The 21,568-nt window shown below is 42.1% G+C and overlaps 1 protein-coding gene across 10 annotated transcripts in view; it reads right to left on the bottom strand.

The window, feature by feature from the left end:
* Nucleotides 1–21,568, bottom strand: part of LOC306837233 (disabled homolog 2-interacting protein-like) — a 148,031-nt gene that overhangs the window by 55,848 nt on the left and 70,615 nt on the right. For all 10 annotated transcript variants that reach the window (XR_013780895.1, XM_079364809.1, XM_079364817.1 and 7 more), the window contains one exon: nt 17,325–17,443. Coding sequence is in view for 9 of the 10 variants with exons in the window: in XM_079364809.1 (XP_079220935.1) it covers nt 17,325–17,443 (119 nt within the window). In the remaining variant the exon portion in view is untranslated. The remainder of the gene's footprint in view (nt 1–17,324; nt 17,444–21,568) is intronic.

Here is a 21,568-nt window from a genome sequence, read left to right as displayed (position 1 = left end):
TGTGGCTCTAATGGGAGCGTGTGTGCTCTTTGTCCTGTCAACTCTACTGCGAGGTGTGCTGCTTTCCTCTGTCAGCCACTACTTCTGCTGCGACTGCTGTTGCTGAGATTCAAGGAGGGAGGGAGAGAAGGAGCGAGAGTTGTTGCATTTGCCGCCAACCTGCCCTGAGCTTGAACTGAAGAAACAGACTAGGACCTCATGCTGAGGTTCAGACAGAATAAAAAAAAAAAAAAAAAAAGACTATAGTGTATGATGCTGGAGCTCAGCTCTGGCAAAGTGCCTTAGCTCTCAGGTCCAGCCAAAGGGTTGGTGGTAGTGAGACAGGAATGTGGGAGGCAGGCTTTTTCGCCACGCTCAATTTAAGGCAGGATTGGTAGACTGGCAGAGGAGATAAGATCAAGTTTGTGGCTATTTTAGAGCTGGCACAAGGGAGGCGGGGTGGGGGAAGCACCGATGAGGCAGGGCAGCTGTGGAGAACTGGTTTATAAGAGAAACGACGGCCACTAATCTGCACTCCCAGCACGTCTGCAATGATGTCATCACACATGACATCACCCCTAGCCCTTTATTCTCCTGGACACACGGCACACATAAAAAAAAAAAAAAAAAGGAGCACACACACACAGACACACTTTACTGCATGTGTAAACCACAATGACCACACAATAGGGCGTGTGGGAGGAGACAAACACAAAGGACAAAGTTCACACACATCCTAAAAGGAAAGCACCGATCACATGCACACTGTCGAGTTTAAAAATCACCTTATCCTAAAAAACATCAGTAGCGTGCTGCTGCAGATGGCAAATTTATATTCTAAATATTATTTCGCACAACTGATTGAAGAATTGTTGTACAAAGTTAAATGTACCATTATTTCATTATCTAAAGGGCTGAATATTTGTAAACAGGAAGTAGTAGTTTAAATTCCCATAAAATCCAGCGAAATGAGACACAAACTCTGAACTTCAAACGACAATAAACAACACACATTGAAAAATAATAACTGCATTTGTTACCGTTTTTACACTCCAGGCTAGGGCTGTAAATAGTGATTACATTGTTATTTGGTGGTAAATGTAGGAAAAAAAAGTGACAAATAATCATCAGTCAGGGAGATAGATCTTCAGCTTATCATCATTACAAAAAAAAAGCTGTCCTTTTTACCGTGTGACAAATTCATTTTGATGCTCAACCTGTTGACTATTTGTTTCAGCATTTGTAACTTTTACATGAAAACAAACTAAAAGAACCTTTCTAATGACTAAACAAACACTCAGGGGCGTTGACTAGCTAACCATTTAAAAATGATCCAATCAAATCCACCCCCACGTTATGTCCCGCCTTCTGTCTTGTAGTCAGTTCAATCCCGTTTCAGTTGGAAATACGCCACAACACGGGAGTTTGATACTATTTGAGTTTGGTTTGGTTTAAACTCCTGTAACAGCACTCAGGTAGATGTAATCTCCTAAGTGAGGAGGCTGTCCGGAGTTTGATGTTATTGCAGTAATATTTCAAAAAAAGGAAGCAGATTGGTTTGAGTGATTTTGTCAGTGGGATGGGAGTTCCAGACTAGAGGGAAATGTTAAGTCTTCCCTTCTGCCATGGCGAGACATATTGAAAGGATTATGTGATTTTTTTGAGGGCATCTTTATGTAAAGCTGTTTAAGTCCTTAAACCTGCGTTCCTTAACATTAGGCTTTCTACTAATTGCCAGCAGGAGTGAAGCCACTGGTTTCCAAAAAGAAGTCATAGATGACAAAATGATCCTATATTTGTAACAGCAATGTCGTACTTTTGTTAATATCACTATTTTACCAAATGAGTTCCTGGTGTCAATTGATAGTAGTTTAGTTAGTAGAAGTAGAAAGTAGAAGTTTTCTTTGAGAACATGATGTTAATTAAGTTAAAGTGGTTACGTTTGGATTCATAATTAAAATTGTTACAGTAAATAATAAATGAGCCTCATTCAGCAAGCTCCACTCTCTTGTCCAAATATGGTCACTTCTTGCTAGGTTCACTTCTTACTTACAGTTTATGTTCTTATCCAGGCGGTCGCCTTCAAATCAAAGATAAAAACGGTTTCATTGAAGTGATAATGTTGCCATTTATTTTTTACATTTTGATACCTAAAGACATTCTCTTGCAGTCAAACTTTAGAGACATATTGTGGGTAGCAGTGTAAGTGCAGCAGCTGTCTAAAGACAACCTGCTCAGAACTCTCTATGAACGTATGGTTCGATGGCGTTGTTTTCTGATGGAAAGGAGCAGAGAGTGGTCTGAGTGCAGAGAGCTGTTTCAGAGGGTTTGTAAATGCACAATGAAAAGCTGAACGTCTGACCCAAACATAATCCAGCTAACAATGACAGCACTCAGAGAACATCGCCTTTTATTAGAGGGAGACTTAGATCTGTCTGGCGCCAGCTCATCTCTGCTTGGCTTCAGCGTCTGTTCCTATATGTACCATTCTCTTTAGAGTGAGCATGCAACACAGTGCAATGATAGCTATCGGTTAAAAAAAAAAAAAGCAACAAATCAGACTCTACATATCTGTCTGATCGGCTGTGACAGATTCCAACTTTGTAAACTTGGAAAACCTTTAAGTATTACATGAGGGCATACGATGAAATATGTTGCATCTTTGACTCTCTTGGTTTTCCATCTTGAGCTAAAAGTACGAGATATGAGCAGCTAAAGACATAAAACTGTGCATCTTGACGCCTTGTTTCTAACTGGGTCATCAATGCCTTGCTACTGTTGTGCCTCATACAGTAGGCCATTTTTTGGTGATCTCTATTTCACTGTAAATGCAATATTACTTTGAATGTCAGTCGATCTACTAAATAGATGTATGCTGTTGGTATTATGTGTCAAAAAGAAATTAGGGCTAAAATAATCATAAAATAGTCACGTTTTTGTCTCTGCCTGTGCCTTCTTGCTATCAATGCATCTACTGTATGTAATAAAGACGAGGGTCACAGTGGCCAAGCTTTAATACGGACAGCCGTACGCCACGACAGTCTGACCTTGGTGAGATAGTGTCTGGAAAAGATTCTGTGAGTGTCGATGGTGAAGCACAGCAGGAGCCCATTACGCTTCATCACTGCTGAATCAAAGTCTGAAGTGCTCCATCACACCGAGGGTTCAGAACACACTTAACGACAAAGGTCAAGAATACACAGAACAGCAGTGACCACAGTGTCAAAAAACACTTCTTTTTTTTCATATAGGTTGAAATAGACAAAGAGGTTGATGTGAGCAGGCAGGTCATGAGACATGACTTTTATGCCCCTGAAGATTTCCAGCTATGCAGCAGGAAAGTCTTTCTACGGGACTGAAATGTTTTAGCAGAGTGTGAGGAGAGAGAAGTAAACCAAGTGTTCTTAACAAACTTTAGCGACAGGCTTGTATGGAGTTGTCAAACAGGTAGTCAGGAAGCTCTTTATCGGAGCTAGAACATTATCTCACACGTCACTACTTTACCAGATTACTAAATAGCGGCTGGTCTGTCTTTGGGCATTGTGGGACAAAACGAAACAGAAAGGAGGAATGGCTGCATGGTATCTATTGCACTGCCAAGGTGCCCTTGAGCAATGCATCAAACCCCCACTAGCCCCCGCACGCTGACATCTCTCCATTCATGCATGCCCACAGGTTGTGTTTGTGTAAGAATGTCTCTAGAATGTAAAATCCAAATTAATAAAATAAGCATTAAATACTGAATATAATCTCATAGGTCATTACATGATGATGCTGGTTTAAATAAAGTAGGTACAAATAGAGGCTGGTTGGTTCAGAGTACATTTGGACTTTGCAGTGAGTTCATATTTGTGTGTTTTGGTCCGTTTCAAGGCTAGCATTGCTAGCTGCTACAAAGGTTTATAAAATATCATGTTGGCCCACACTGCTGTGGATCAAGTTTTCCAATTTCAATAATGCCTGAAATACCTCTTCACTGTTTATGAGTAAGCCACTTGGTGTCTACTATATAGGGCGCAGGCATTTCGCACACTGTCTGAGTTCACTTTGTGGCCATGCGAGCCACCTGCGATGATGAATCAGTCCTTGGAAAGTCAGGAGGAGCGATCAAAACTTGGATGGAAGTCAGCTTGCCAGATGACTGCTGGCTTGAATAACAAACAGAAAGAGAAGTGAGCACGATGCAGATCAGCCCGCGGAAAACTGCTCGCCGTTTTTTTTTTTTTTTTTTTGCAAATGATGTAGACATACTGGATAGGCAGATGGTAACTAGCGATGAAGCAAACTCTTCCTCCTCCGAGAGCGGGGACTTCTGTAAGCGGAGGTGCAGTGCAGATTTGGCTCCCTTAAATCAGCCGCTATACCACATACATAGTGAGGATAAAAGTGAAAGCATATGTTTCCTATAGGCTGAAATATTGAAGATGTGCCTGACAGCAGCTTCTCTGCATCAAGTCACATCTGTTTTCCGACACTTACATTTGATTCGAATCACAAACATGAACCCTCCGTGCGACATGATTTACATATCCGGGAGCTTCATTCTGAGCCAGATGTCGTCAAGGCACTTTGGTTCACTACTTTCAAATAGTTGTAATGATGGTGAAACAACCTTTTTTTTTATACACTTCTTCTCCCTGTAAGTCAGTTCAGATGAAGTGCTGTGAAATTCATTTTATATCCGTGTATGTCAGATGCTCACAGGCAGGCGAGGGCTTGACATTTTGCAATATATGGGCTTTTATTAGTCCGAGGCCGAATAAAACCCAGGCGAACTCCTGTCACAAAGATTACACACACGCACACACACACACATGCGCACGCACACACACATTAAAAAGAGATCTGAAAGAGAGTGTGAGCAGTAAAGTGGCAGAGAGGCCTGATAGTGAAGGCAAAGTGGTGAAATATCGTCTAGAGTCATCACTATGATATTTTAGTTGGGCTGCAGGAGGCACTGAGTATCATCTACTCTGTCAGTGTCACTGAACTTTTTTTTTTTTTTTCCATAATTGTGCAGTTAAAATGAAGACATCACTGGAACATCCAACTTCAAATGTGCCAACGTTTTTGGGTTTCCAGTTTCAACGTTGATTATGTACATTAATCATCTGAGTTGAGGAGTGATGCTTGAAGAGATGATTTCAAATTGATTGTTTTCGTGATGAAGCGACTAATTATATAGTCCGAATAAATGTCTAGAATTTAATTCTCCTCATTGAAATATTTAATAAAAAAACAAAAAGGGGTACTGTCGTTGCAAACCCTGTCCCTCTTTGTGTACAATCATAAATAATGGAAACAAGCAGGTTATTATTTCACATCTCAGTAGAACAAGGGCTTGATTCACTTGTCAATGTACTGATGCTGCAGCTCTAGATAGCGTAGAACTCTTAGAGACCAACCTGTTGAAAACACTGATATGGCTCACTCTCTGGTTAACTGTATGCTAATGCTTCAGTCCCCGTAAAGTGAAAAAAAAAAAGTTTTTTTCCTCAAATACAGACAATGATGCTCCAAAAATGAATTTACGTGATTACCTCCGTGCATGATGACTGAAAAGGACAGGATGAGATAAGAGAGAGGAGGATGAGTGAGTAAACAAGTGTTTGCATGTGCACTGAGCAGCCCTTTAAAGACACGCTCAGGACGCCTCTTTGATGGGGTGCTCTGTATTCCGGTCACACTCAAGGCCCTATCCATTACAGCTCATTACCCGGGGAGAGAATGAAAGAGGGGAGACCCTTAGCCATGCTCGCCCCCGCTCATAGGAGGCCCAGCAGGGTTAAACATCAACCGAGCCACAGAAACCCACCAGCTGGGCAGGTGTCAGCAGCGCTCGGATCACTCAGGAGACGATTCTGCTGCCAGGAATACAGATAGTAAAGTGATTAGAGAAGCCAAATAAAGAATAAAAGAAAATCAGCCTTGAATGTTGAGCTGGTGAAAAACTCACTTGCAACGTTAACTTTAGAGATCTACCTAAAAAGGGAGACAAGAAAATGAAAAAAAAAACTTTCCAATCTGTGTAGAGCTGAAAAAGGCAACAAGGCAATGTGAAAAATAATTGGCAGATTAGCATTTTATGATGGAACCTCTGGGATATTGTTGTATTGGTTTTAGGGACTGTGATGCGCCATTAGCTGGATCTGAACCATCATATGAGTGCATTGAAGAATACAATATGTGCATCATTCCATTTGTTTGGTTCACAAACCTTGTTCGTTTCTGAAGACAGATCACAGTGTTTTCTTTTCCTGTCTGACTCCGGCAGAACATCCAAACAGATCGCAAACAGACAAACCTGAGAACTTCAAACCCGAAAAAGCCATCTCTGTCCTTGAAGCAGATGAAGGGCGCTCGGTTTATAAAAGCGGGACGAGTCAACCTTTTCAAAAACACCCACCGCTGCACGAGTACCTAAACAACAGCGAGTTACTCTTGAATTGATCAAACCTTTAATATTATTTCAGCTAGAGAGAGAAAATGCCATGAAGCCTCATAATCTTCAGCAAATGAGGAGCATTACGTTTTTATACTCTGCGAGGGGTGAGCAGGAAATCAATGCCGTCACTGGTATTATGTTCCTCCTTGGAATGGATTATTACAGAAAAAGAGAAAGGCTTGCACATACTATAGTTCAGCAACTAATGAGCAACTTCATATTAAACAGGCAGGCTGGAGAAAGCCTTTTCAGAAGTGACGCATATAGGAAACAATCATTTTTACCTGCTGAACCAAAACAAAAAAAAAAACAGGGAAGATTTAACAACCACAAGAAGGAGACAGATATCTTAGTAAACTGACGAACAGTAAAATATACCCAATTAAAAAAAAAAGGTCTTTGTAATGTTTTTCCTAGCAGAGATTTAGGGAGGTAGGATTTCTTTAATAGAGACACTAGAGCCATCAGATTGTAATGCTACAAAAACAGTCCAAGATTAGTTGAAAAGTCTGAAAGCAGCAAAAAGGTAAGAAAGTCAGTCCTGGAGGAAAAGACCATCCAGAACACATCAAAACACCAAAGGGAACATATAGACACCAAAAAACAGAGCAAAAAACACTATTATTCCCAGCTGGTCCAGATCATGATGGGGTCGAAGACCAATCACAGAAAAGGCTTTTAATTAAATTGCATGTTATGACCTCTCAGCGACAGAGTGCCAAGTGTATGGGCGTAAAACGACTCTCTCCTAAGAAGAATGTTATCGATGTCACCCCCCTCGTCTGGGTGCAGAAACCTGCTCAATACCAATATATCTCAAAGTAGATAGATTTTCTTTCAGTGCATTGAAATAGACCACCACTGGATTTTTCTGATCAGTTTGTCCGACGCTGCTTCTTTGTTCAGTAATGGGAGTATCTTCTCATACAAATAAAGTTTTGGCACAGCGATGATGAGATCTTCTTTTTTTAAGTTGTTAGCCCGAGTGGGGCTGACATAAAACGGCACTTGGAAGTTCTATTACATTGTGCATCGGTCCAGTAGTTGCCGTCATGAACAGAACGTAGAAAATGTTGTGAGTTTTTCTCGAGGTTGGTCTTAGGTGGACATTTGGGGACAAAATGTGGAGGCTCCGTGAAAGTGTTCTGAAGATCAGGGTCTTCACTTAAAATACGCCAAAGTTTTCTCACTCTGTTCTCGAAGTTCCGAATGGTGGAGAACTGCAAAATGCATGAAGGTCTATCATCTGCTGGTGTGCTGCGTTTTCCAGTTAAACATTCATTCTGATCAACGCTTTGATTCAAAATGCAGCAGAAATGTATCTGCAGCATTTTGGATCCGACTCTCTGCATTGCCTCTATCGCTAAACCTCTGGGTCAAGACGGAGCTTTGCGCCTCGTGGTCTTCATCAGAGCTGCGAACAAGCCATGATCTATTGAATGGAATATTAGACGGGCTCTTTTTTAAAGGAGTAGGGTGAACACTTTCTGAAAACATAGCTTTAATCAAATCCTGGCCAAACTCAATGTTTCATTCAATAACTTGACACTTACCTATTTGAACTCTGTTATGACGCATCACTGATACTCCGGCGTGTATCGCTGGGTGGTGATCTCGCAGACGCTTCATCAAGTTTGATCTATTCGATTCTTTCACTTCAATCATTTTACTGGCAGGTTTTGCCAACGTGGCCTCAGTCGCCTTGAGCGACTCCTCAGTGACACTTTTATCTTATTTTACTTTGCTGTATTTTATTACTTTTATTCAACCTTTTTATTGGATTTTATTTTTTCTTCGACTTGTTGTAAAGCACTTTGGTTCGGCGAGACGATTGTTGTAAAGGGCTGTATAAATAAAGTACATTGACATTTTACGTTGACGTTTCTTGCTGTACTAAAAATGCTCCCACACTGCAGACTTCACCCTTCTTGTCGGCGGATATAAAGCTCAGCTGCTTGCCTCGTCTTAAAGCTGATGTAGCTTAGCTTGATAAGGACGGACCATTTAGCTCGTGTGGAGTGTTAGTTAGCGTAGGTTGCTGTGAAAACAAATATTCCGGCCCAGTTTTTTGCGGCTGAGAATAAACGGAGTCCTCGTGGAGGTAATATCGCCGAACCTCTAGACCCTGCTGATGTGTTCCTTGACATCCGTTCCATTCTCTGTGTAGGTAAAACCTTCTCTGTACGACACATTACTACCGAGAGCATTGTTTCATCCACGCCAAATCGTGCTGATGCATTGCAAATGAGATGGCGAGAGGGGAGAGATGCCAAAAAGAAGAAGGAGAGGGAGATGGACGCACTCTTCCAATGCCTAATTATGCTGCTGCGATGAACAAAACGAAAGCACTGCTGCTGCTGCTTTTCTTCAGATTGGCAAAAAAAACAATTACCATGCGTTTGACTGTTGTCACCACTAAGAGCATTGCTTATTTGGACAGAGTCCAGAAGGTCCACATATTTACTGTGTATGCCTTCTTTATGCTGGCAATCACCCCCAATAAACACTGAATCAGTGTTTAAGGAAATCAGAATGGATAAGTGAGATGATGCCAGAGTTAATAGCAATTATAACTAATCATCATCCAATGAAATGTGTTTAAACTTGTGTATGTAAAGGGTTTAATACATCTCTGATAAACAAGTGTAGATAGTGTGACTATCACCAATAGAGGACTGGGATTAATGTTTTTTCTACACTTATATTTTTATCTATTTGAATTTTTTTGCACTGCGTGATTTTCTTTTGCTATCCTGCTTTGCTGCTGTAACACTGTACATTTCTCCGCTCGTGAGATGAATAAAGGATCATCTTATCTTATGGAAAGACGTAAACAAAAGGAGTGTGACCAGTTGGTAGTAAAGACTCCCCCCCCCCTAAAATGAAGGGAGACAACTGTAACTGGAGTTTGGAAATGACGACTAATATGATCAAGAAGGAGAGGACGCTGCTGGGACAGAGGCACGGCATGAAGAAGAGGGATTCAGTCTGGCTTTAAAGTTGCAGAAATTCACCAGTGAACTGAAGCTCCAAACAACAGCAACAGACACAACTGTTGGTGTGAACAGAGCAGATAAGAGAGAGTCGAAGCGACGAATAATATCAGAGCCGAGAGAGCAATTGAATTATTACCAGAGAAGAAGCAACGTGGAAGCAGCAGTCTGGAGTGTTTCGTGAGAAAATGTCTGCAGGACTCTGATGCAGTCCTGACAGGCATTAGCTCCCAGAGTGAAACAAACACTCAACGTGAACGTCTCACGAGGAGTCGACTGCTTTTTAAACTCTGTAATGTTCTTGAGTCGTGTTGAACATCACCACTTGGAATGTTAGTTACATAGTGTTTGTACGGTACGATGGTCAAGAAACCAACATTTATCCCAATGCTTCATCAAACTGTGACCTTTCTACTTTATCGAACCAAGAAGTGCGTGAAATGTACCCATGACCATCTCCTACCATGTATCATTAATTATGTTTGTACTTTATCTCCTTAACTGTCAAATCTTTATTCGTTAGCCTTGCAAATATAAATTGACTGTGATTGTTGAAAGGGGTGGAACTCCTGTACAAGTCTGTTGGGCTTCGTTCCCTCCTTGCACCATTTATTTTTTCTTTTATAGGTATGTGTGCTAAACAAATAAACTAAACTAAACAGAGTGAATCAATTGTTTCGTATTTTACAACAACCGAACCTCACTGATAAAGCTGCCTAAATAAAAAGTGTTGGTTTAGACTATGGTGGGTGAATAGATGTTGGGGTTCCAGGAAAGGAGACAGAGTCAGTAAGTAAGTAAGTGAGGGGAGTTGGAAGAGGAAGAAGTGAGGACGCGAGAGAAGTGGTTGGTTATTACAGTGGAACCACCTGGGGAATGTTTACAGAATTCAATAACTCCTAATGGCATCACCTTATTGGATTTATGAACGGATGTCTCTCACTCCCTCACCACCCACCTCTCAAACATGCATACACACTCCTGACAAGCCCCATCCCCACCTGCAACAATTACCTTGGTACCAGTGGTGAGGCTTTATGAAAAATGACAGGGGGGGTTTTGGTATCAAGGGCTCTTGGATTCTGTTACAGCATTTGAGAGGAACAGGCTAAAGCTTCTTATAAAGCACAAGCTGATACCTCTGCGTTACTTCCTTATATGGTCACTAGAATAGTATTATGATGGTTGTTTATCCAGCGAAGATATGACTCAATAAACCACCCCTGAATCAATAGCACTCATTGTAATGCTGACTTCAGGGACATTTGCTTCATACGTGCACATTTTTATTACACATATAGGGCTAAAAACAAAGACTCCATTGGCATAAGAATATCATGCAAATATGTTGCCATGAAAAGTAGGTTCTTCTGATATCTAAAAGAGATTGTTGAGTTGAGTTGATCTACTTTCCTTCGCTTTGTTTTGGTGATGCGTCTTCCTCTGGTTTTGTTTGGTGTGTTTTTCGATTTTTTTGTGTGGATCCATTTTCCACAGCGTCTCCCAGTCTGCTTGTATAAGATCCCTCACAATCTGCAAGCCATACTCCGCGAGGCAAACTTCATTAGATAGACCATATGATGTGCATATTGTCTGAGAGAAGCGAGGGAGGGGGACAGGCACAGGAAGAGAGAAAAACGGATGTAATAAATCGGTTCAGCCGTTTTATCCATCTGCTTATAGTGACGGCTGAAGTCTGTGAGTGATGGCGAAAAAAAAGCCTTCCTGCTGTGTGTGTGTGTGTGTGTGTGTATATATATATATGTATACTCAACAAAAATATAAACGCAACACTTTTGTTTTTGCTCCCATTTGTCATGAGATGGACTCAAAGATCTAAAATTCATTCCAGATACACAATATTACCATTTCTCTCAAACATTGTTCATAAATCTGTCTAAATGTGTGATAGTGAGCACTTTTGCTTTGCTGAGACAATCCATCCCACCTCACAGGTGTGCCACATCAAGATGCTCATCAGACACCATGATTAGTGCATAGGTGTACCTTAGACTGTCCACAATAAAAGGCCACCCTGAAATGTGCAGTTTTTGCTTTATTGAGGGTCTGGGGACTCAGAACCAGTCAGTATCTGGTGTGACCACCATTTGCCTCATGCAGTGCAACACATCTTCTTCGCATAGAGTTTATCAGATTGTCAATTGTGGCCTGTGGAATGTTGGTCCACTCCTCTTCAATGGCTGTGCGAAGTTGCTGGATATTAGTGGGAACTGGTACGCGCTGTCGTATACGCCGGTCAAGCACATCCCAAACATGCTCAATGGGTGACATGTCCGGTGAGTATGCTGGCCATGCAAGAACTGGGACATTTTCAGCTTCCAAGAATTGTGTACAGATCCTTGCAACATGGGGCCGTGCATTATCTTGCTGAAACATGAGGTGATGTTCATGGATGTATGGCACAACAATGGGCCTCAGGATCTCATCACGGTATCTCTGTGCATTCAAAATGCCATCAATAAAATGCACCTGTGTTCTTCGTCCATAACAGATGCCTGCCCATACCATAACCCCACCACCACCATGGGCCACTCGATCCACAACATTGACATCAGCAAAGCGCTCACCCACACGACGCCACACACGCTGTCTGCCATCTGCCCTGAACAATGTAAACCGAGATTCATCCGTGAAGAGAACACCTCTCCAACGTGCCAGACGCCATCGAATGTGAGCATTTGCCCACTCAAGTCTGTTACGGCGACGATCTGGAGTCAGGTTAAGACCCCGATGAGGACGACGAGCATGCAGTTGAGCTTCCCTGAGACGGTTTCTGACAGTTTGTGCAGAAATTCTTTGGTTATGCAAACCAATTGTTTCAGCAGCTGTCTGAGTAGCTGGTCTCAGACGATCTTGGAGGTGAACCTGCTGGATGTGGAGGTCCTGGGCTGGTGTGGTTACACGTGGTCTGCGGTTGTGAGGCCGGTTGGATGTACTGCCATATTCTCTGAAACGCCTTTGGAGACGGCTTATGGTGGAGAAATGAACATTCAATGCCCGAGCAACAGATCTGGTTGACATTCCTGCTGTCAGCATGCCAATTGCACGCTCCCTCAATGCTTGCGCCATCTGTGGCATTTTGCTGTGAGACAAAACTGCACATTTCAGAGTGGCCTTTTATTGTGGGCAGTATAAGGTACACCTGTGCACTAATCATGGTGTCTGATGAGCATCTTGATGTGGCACACCTGTGAGGTGGGATGGATTGTCTCAGCAAAGCAAAAGTGCTCACTATCACACATTTAGACAGATTTATGAACAATGTTTGAGAGAAATGGTAATATTGTGTATCTGGAATGAATTTTAGATCTTTGAGTCCATCTCATGACAAATGGGAGCAAAAACAAAAGTGTTGCGTTTATATTTTTGTTGAGTGTATATATATATATAAAAGAAGCACGAGTCACTGGTGCCAACAGAGTTGCACACAAACACACACGCATGAGATTACTGATACAGAAAAACAGATGTGTGATAAAGAAAATCAGTGAGTTTGATTGAAACACCGTCCAAAAATAAAAATAAAAGAGAAGTTTTCTTTTCTTCGTTTTTTTTTTTGCACAGCAGAAGTCTCAAATGACCCTGAAATACAATGGTAAGCGGCATGATGTGTGATGCAACAGGGTGGAAAGTAGAGGTAGAGGTAGATAGAGAGAGAGAGAGAGAGAGAGAGAGAGAGAGAGAGAGAGAGAGAGAGAGAGAGAGAGAGAGAGAGAGAGACATGACTGAACGAAACACAGACTTGGAAAATAAATGTTTGCCTTTAAGAGATGTGGATGATTATGAAGGGCGTCTTGTAGCATTTTCTTATTAACAAAACGTACATTTAGTTTTGCTCAATGAAAACATCCTTTTATATCTAATAATGTTGTTAGGATGCAATCTCTTACTCGTAAACCATTTGAAATGATGAGAAAACATTCATCGTAATGTATGGTCATGAGCTTATATTACTGCATTGCATCTCTTCAGCTCCCACCACTTGACTAGTGCAACACAATTAGCAAAGACTATGTTACCGGTATATATACCGGTAACATAGTCCATACAATACATGGACATACAACTGTCCATGTATTGTACAGGCGACATACATGTCGCCTGTACAATACATGGACCCAATGAAAAAGAAAGAAATAAATATAACCAATTACTGTGACTTCTTTCAAAGTGTTTCAATGTGCAGACTTAGACTGAGCAGAGCATTACTTGGACAGATTTCTACTGCAATACAGCAGGCACAGATAAATAGTGCTTTTCTTATGTATAATAATGTGGAAATTCAATGTGCAGAGTGTTTAACAGAAGAAAAAGATGCAAGTAACCCTACCACATGCTGCTTTGTTTAAAATAACCATGCTGCCGCAAAAAAAAAAAAAAAAACTGAAAGCGGACACATTGCAAATACTGTGATATTCATCAGTGTCCAGGAAAGGTCGGTGTAGATCAGATGAGGAAGCAGGAAGCTTGGAAGGGTCCCATTATCTCTCTGATATGAGAGGAGCATGCAGAGAAGATCAGAGCAACGGGAGATGATCAGAGAGAAACACGATGGTGAATAATAGACTTGACTGACTGACTTGATGAGGAATCTGTCGGGAGGATAGTTGGGTTTGAAGAAGTTGGCGGCAGACAAACTTCACCTCTGCTTTCTTACATTGAAATCATCGCAGCACTGTCTCACCGACTGATCCGAAGGCTCCATTTCTGCTCCTAAAGGCTCCGCTGGAGAGCGACTTCCATCCTTTATCCAAAGCAAGTGTGTCCATGATTTATTGTCATTTACAGTAGAGTTATCGTAAGCAATTATGCAACATACCGCAGATCAAAATTTATTCATACACCAGTCACTGCTTCTGTAAAATGCTTTGTAAGTGCTTCCTCATTTCTGAAATAGCTTCGCTTCCTCAACTTTGAAGTTCCTAAGACACTGGAACTTCCTCTTCTGCTGTCCGTATAATCACAGCTGACTTCTACAGTAAAATTAAGGTTGAGAAATGTGGCCCCCCTTTTACCCTCTCTGCATTTTAAAGATATGTTCTGTCAGGAAGTCACATGCCTAATTTTGTTTACATAATTATTGCACACTTTCAGTAAATCATATACACTTTATTTCACTTCTCAAATATCACTGTGTTTGTCTCCTATATGATATATTTAACTGAGATTTCTTATCAAAACAACCAATGACTTATAAAGGAAAATCATGAAATTTACAGGGGTGCCCAAACTTTTGCATACCACTGTATATACATAGTACTTGTATTTACTTTTAGTGGAAATAATCCTTCAGAGTGTGTGTGTGTGTGTGTGTGTGTGTGTGTGTGTGTGTGTGTGTGTGTGTGTGTGCGTGTGTGCCCAGGGTCAGTGTGTTTCTGCACTGCTCATGATAAGCGTGTTCAGTGATTGTCCGGCCTCTGATTAACTCAGATGAATATTTCATTTTAGAAGTCCAGCTGCTCCTCATCTGCCGGCCTGTCTCCTGAGACCACCTCAGGCTGCGAGGCTTAACAATGTCATCACAGCTTACAGACACACTGGAAATGTGTGTGTGTGTGTGTGTGTGTGTGTGTGTGTATTTCCTTGTTCTGACTTACCAAAAGGGACCACTGAGTGAACAGGCGAGATTTTTCTGGTTGTCAAGGTGATTTAGAATGATGTTTGTCTTCATATACAAACACATGGCTGGGGGAATATACAACGTGGCGCTGATACCTTTGAGATGTACTGTACAGTGAATACTAAATGTTCCTTGCATGTACTGCATCCGTCATCATATTCAAGCCTGCACATCTGCGCGCGATGGGATTTTTCCGGGTGTAGGATTCCTTCCCTCCCTCCCTCCCGCTTCCATCTTTCCTCCATCTCATCAGCTCGCCTCGGTCTACTCCTACTTCCCAAGCCTGTCTTCGACTGCAGTGTTTTCTCGCCCGTGGGTGCGGGTGGGGGCTGCAACCCGGCTGACAGGGAGTGTCACCGACTCCGCTCGTAGCACATTACTCTCTCATTCCGCCACTTGTCCATGCTTTCGCCCTACTTTGTCACACACACACACACACACACATGCTACTCATTCTTCCCATGTCCATTTATTACACTGTGAGAGCACCAAAGTGGCTACTTCTCTCTTCTTTTATTACATGAAGTGATCTGTCTGGAGACCTGTCTTCATATAGGAGTCAGTGTGACTATTTGTAGACCAGGGTTATGTAGTGTGTGTTAAACCACCTGAGATAAGACACCTCCTGGACATTCCAATTTCCTGTCCGATATTTGCCTTCTGGTAGAGGGCTGTATCAGGAGGGAACATATAAGTGCTGATGGGATAGGGAAGCTTAATGCTGTTTGGAAAATGGAGAAAAAAGGAGGGTGGTCTGGAAGGATGAAATTGGAGAGTGATGAGTTTAAAAAAAGAGGGGAAAAATGTAGCGAGGTTAGAAACACGGAGGCCATGAAAAGATGAAGGAGAGTGAGAGAAGACAGCGGGACAAAGCAGAGGAGGTATGAGCTCATTTCCCGACTGCAGCAGAGGAACAGTTCACCATGTTCCGTCCAGAACAATTGGTAGTGTTCCCTTGTGATAGTTTGACAGTGATGGTAATGCCCCATTAAAAGTACGACGAGTGCACAGCAACTCGGCTCCAAGTTCAAAAAAACGAAAGCCATAGAAGATCTCTTCAAAAGCGGTACCTCCCTTAATTAAACTCCACAGATGGACACCTTGGCCATTTTCCAGACACAGCTAAGATAGGAGCTGCTGCCCAAGCATACATTGAGAGACTTGCAAAACATTTAGAGCGAGCGGGCAGTGCATTTTCAGGTCAACATGGAGCGGTCTGGAATTCTAATTGACGTCGGTAAGCGAGGGCAAATGTTGCCAAGTGGATGAACTCCTGACGAAATGAGGAGGCGTTATCAGAAACGGGCAATTATCACAGCCTGAAGAGAGAGAGAGAAAAAAACACAACCCATCCCACTGTGGACAGAGGAGCTAATAAAGAGGAGCAGTTAAGACTATGAAGCCACATCAGACACCGACTGTTCCACGGGGCTGCTTCCACATCTGACTCGTCGTTGTCTTCTCAGTTCGTGCTGTTATACGTCACACTGTGTTTAACTCACTCTTTCTGCCTCAGCTTGAAACTCCTTTCAACACAATTTACACCCCAATAATCCTTTGAGCTAAAAAGCGGTGCATTTATTTTGAGTAATATAAAAGGAAGAGAAAAAACGTAAACTTCTTAAAGGATGCCGGTGTTTGAGCCTCTATTTCAAATGAATAAACTACATATTGGTATCGTGTAAAAAGACGCAGCATGTCGAATGTGTTTATTATCTGGGCTTCTGTGATGTGATTGGTTGTTTGTGCACTGTCAACTTATCAGATATGGAGTTTTTAAATAAAGTATGGATCATTGGATTTATTGTGACCAGTTTTCACATGGTTTCTATAAACAAGAGCTAAAGCAGGACAGAGAAACATTTCATCATATTCTAGCAAAGTTGCCATCTTTTTTTTTTAAATTCTTTTTACAGACACCAGAGTTGAATGCAGCATTATACGATTTCAAAAAAAAAAAAAAAAAAAGGGAAAAGAAAAGAAAAAGCCGATGAAACGATACACAAAAGGACAGGAGAGTCATCGTGTATTACGGTGAGAAAGAGCCAGACATATTAAGAGTGACAGATTGGAGACTAAGTATTCGCTGGTTTTACAAAAGCTCTGACAACACAACACAGAAAAATGTCAACAGTGACCTGAATATCCAGCCATCAGCAGAGAGAGAGAGAGGTACCAGCATAGAACAGACATATGAGCAAGTCCAGCACACACACACACACACACACACACACACACACACACACACACACAAACAAACACCTACCTGTCATTGTCGACGCTCCTGAAGCCAGGAAGGATGTGTCTGAAGCTGGAGTTGCGGTCAAGTTTGGGTTGACTCTTGGTGCGTTTTATCGAGCCCTTCAGCCGTCGACTTAGAAAGCCCTGACAGGGGGAGACAGACGGCAACACAGTGTCACTTCTTGTTCAGGAGGGGAAGCCTGCGAGACGTCAATCATTACGCTCAACCTGGAAGAAGGGCCAAACACAGACTTTTTTTTCCCCTTCGGAATGTCTGAAATTCTTCGACACGGGATTTAATGAAGGGTTGTGAACGTGTTTCGATTTTCACCTCGACATATTTGGAGACTCTGAATGAGGCGAGACAAGGTCGAACAATAACAAGAGAATTCTGATAGAGCGTACACGATGAGCACGCAGCAAAACAACAGATGCTTTCTTAGAGTGGCGCTCGTGTCAGTTATTCGTTCTCTGCTACGAACACCAATTCAATGGATGCGGTCGTTTATTCGCTGTCTCGTCCTCCTCTTTGTATGAGTCTGTGTGTTTACTTCCCTCCAACATCTGCAATCGCACTCCCCCAAGCACCTCGCCGTCTCCATGGCAACTGTTGGCTGGCATTAAGAGCCAGAGAATATGAACAAATGAGATGTGGTGCAGAAATGGCAGAGAAAAAAAAAAAAAAAAAAAATCTCTCTCTTTATTTTTTTTGTTTCACTGCAGGGAAAGGAGAACAGGACGGGAGACAGATGAAGAAGAGGATGATGATGATGATGATGATGATGATGAAGATGATGAAAAGGAAGGTCTTAGAATAAAGAGGGAGTTTGAGAGTTGATAGAGCACCTGAGGAAGGCAGCACGGAGACGATGGAAACTTAACAAGTAAGCCAGTGTGCAAGGAGAGAAGTACTTCAGCTGCAGCTCCTCCACGCAATCAAACGGCGAGGATTCAAAACGGCTGAATAAAAGATCGAACGCCTTCACAAATCACAGCACGGTGAAGAAACTCTGACTCCTCAAAAAACCAGGTCAGGCAACACACGGTGAATACACCCTCCCTCTGTCCCAGTCAGGCCATTAACACACCTGTATAATTACCACCTACAACGTGAACAGGTCGCCCCGGGCAACAGTGGATATTGGAATAATTACACAGCGACTTCCAGACAGCCTGCCAGCTGATCACAGAGGAGCAACAGCGTCCTGATGAACAGCACCTGTCATCAGTCTTACACCCCGCCGCTCTGCACGACGGCGCGCTGCCGTCACTGTGTTCGGTCTCGCGCAAGCCGTGTGAGCGTTTTGTTTGTCTTCACGTTTAGCAGCAAAACAATAGCTGTGACAACAAATGCCATACTTATCCGGAGCCGCTTCGAGTGAGCTGTCGATGTACATGATCAGCCCCAACATGCAACGCTCCAAACACGGAGGAGCTTTAGGCAGCAAACGGAGGGATGCGGTGAGAATATTCGAAGATCTTTAAAAACGAGACAATCAAATGTTTTTCTTGGTTTTCTGAGAATCGGTGAATGTTGACGCGTCAAATTTTTAACAGCACGTCTGCTTTAGAGACGTAGAAGGATACTTAAAGACAGGAATTTCCCATGTGGGGAGAGTGTAACATAAAGTGCTGCAGTGTTAAGTCGTAGAAGTGCTTCATTCCAAGTGGCATCAAGGTCCTGATGTTGACACGTTTAGCTTTTTTTCCAAGCATCCAGCCACACTGACTGTAACCTGGTACAGTATTAAAGGTAATGCAGGATGTTTTCAGGGAGGGAAACATTTGTCCGAGCCAGGCTGTTTTTTAAAAACCGATCTTGAAGGTGCTCTCTCCAATAAATCCTTGCCGTGGAACCTTCATCCTCCCTGCTCTCTAACGCTGACAGATCGAGCAGTGACAGCAGAAGTAATAAAGTCACCCTGGAGAAAGTATCATATTCAGCCTACCAACCCAGAAACACAAGGTGTTCTCATCCGGCACTTTATCAGAAAACACATCCGTGTAGTCACAAGCACCTTAAAGTCAGACTTCTTTTTCCCTGCGAAGCCTCAGTGACTATTCTTTTGTTAGTAGTACAACCCCTTTCCACTTTCAGTTCACCCTTTGTTTCAGCAGGACGGAGTCAGACTTCCAAAGTCGCACTTTGTTGGATGTCAGTTGGCGCAAGTATTGCATCGGTTGTCACGGTTACAAAAAGGTGGAGTACGTGCGTTGATTTATTGCGACTTATCTAAAGTGCAGCCATTAAAAACATTGTATCGAACTACAGGGAAAGACACTGCTAACTCTTTAAAGGTTGTCCGATCGTCTTGAGTATTTTAATCCCTCGTGTTACCGGTACTTCAATCAAAACACAAGAAATTTACTGCACTTCATTGTGAGCATGCTAAGTAGCAAATTAGACTGACTGACATTGCCAACAGAAGGTAGGAAGCTAATGGGTTACTTCTACTTCCTGTCCGAGGTGGGCTGCTGTTAGCTGAACGAACATGGTTGAGTCATCACTGTGTGAAGCTGCTCTTGAGGGAGTCTTTGTGAATTAAATTCTCGCCCCCTTTCATAAGTATTAGCCGTATACACACAGGTCACATCATGAGTGTGTAGGCATGTGATAGGCTCTTTATTATTGTGTCCTCGGTTACTTTGAAACAAGCTCAAATCAGATTCTTCACAAACATGATGATGAAGGTAAAGATGGCGGAGCAGTACTTTTTAAAGTTTTTTTTTTTTTTTAAGTTTACACCCACACATGTGCAAACACTAAGACTTCTTTCTTCATGTGAGCATATCGCTCTCAATCACCTCCAAATTCACAGTAATTCCATCGCCTTTTCCGAGCAGCCTCTAGAGATGATGTGTGCCTGCCACAGCTGCTGGCACAGTCTCAGCTAACAAATGAAAACGCTCCTCTGTTTTTTTTCCCCCATTCACAGAAATAAGTCAGTGAACAGAAACGTGTCCCTGTAGGTAAACTAGATTGATTAGTTGCTGCTTATTTAGCTTGGACTTTTTCCTTTCACTGATGGGCTGGACTCTGAAAAACAAAGGAATAAGACGAAATAATATTATGACCCGATGTATATGTGTTTCTTCTTCTCCCCCCCCCTCTCTCTTTGGTGCACGTGTACAGGCATGTGATGTTAAAAAAAATACCCTTCTCTCCTATTTAATCAGCTTGTCAGAGCTCTTGTAGAGATATTTCCCTGGTTAAAGGTCAGCAGATTTGAGCGGCGTATATTGCCACTTACAATCAGTCAATAAGGAAGAATGATGACTACATTAACAACGGATTAAACCCCATGGGAGGCAAGACACACTGGCAGCCCTGCAAAAATGTTAGCATTTAATTCCCGTCAGCACCTGCTCGTACTGGATGACAAGAGAAATGGCAAAAAAGGAGAAAAAACCCATGTAGGAATAGAAGCAGAGACAGAGACATGTATAGTGAAAATAAGAGGCAGGAATAGAGGTGAGACTGGTCAAAAAAAGGGAGAAAATGACAGTGAGTGCCATGCCAGAGAGGGATGAGCTTTAGGGGCAGGGAAAGTGGAGCACAGTGCGGAGGTGGCAGAGCATGAGTTGATAGAAAAAGCAACAGAATGAAAATAAATGAGGGGGAAAGTGAGGAGAAAAGTAGAGCAAATGAGTGACAAGGTCGCAGGAGGAGCAGGGCTCAGCAGAGAGGAGCAGGGTGGATGCAGAGAATAACAAGCGACGTGCTGGAACAAAAGATGGTCAAATGAAGCGTTGGTCCTTCCTGAGGTTTGGTGCAGATCTGTCCTTTCCATAGGTACTTAATAAAAGAAACAGAAACTATGCATCAAGAAAGTTATGAGGAAAGAATGCATCTTGAAAATGAGATCTTTAAATCTGGTATATATATATATATATATATATATATATGTTGGGGTTTTTTTTTGGCATGGACTCAATTCGATTTAATGAGCTCCTCCATAGTCCAAGAAATCAGAGAAGATGTTTACCGACGATGTATCCAAGTATTATTTGCGAGATGTTTTTATCATAGCTGCACACAGAGCTTTTAGTGGCAGCTCCCATTGGTGTTACCTTGGCAACTATACACATTTTGTGGCAGCTACCAAGACACGTAATGTTACAACTTTAAAATGACGGACTACACTTGCTAATTTTTTTATTCTTTTAGATGTTTGAATGTGCCTGTTGTCATTCAATTCGATATATTATACCTTTAATTAATATATTTGATCTTCCATGAACATTATTGGTTTTGTATTAATATCCTAC

Source organism: Symphodus melops, assembly GCF_947650265.1.
Source record: "Symphodus melops genome assembly, chromosome: 16".
NCBI lineage: Eukaryota > Metazoa > Chordata > Actinopteri > Labriformes > Labridae > Symphodus > Symphodus melops.
Note: the sequence above shows the minus strand (reverse complement) of the source record. Positions and strands in the feature narration are given on the sequence as shown.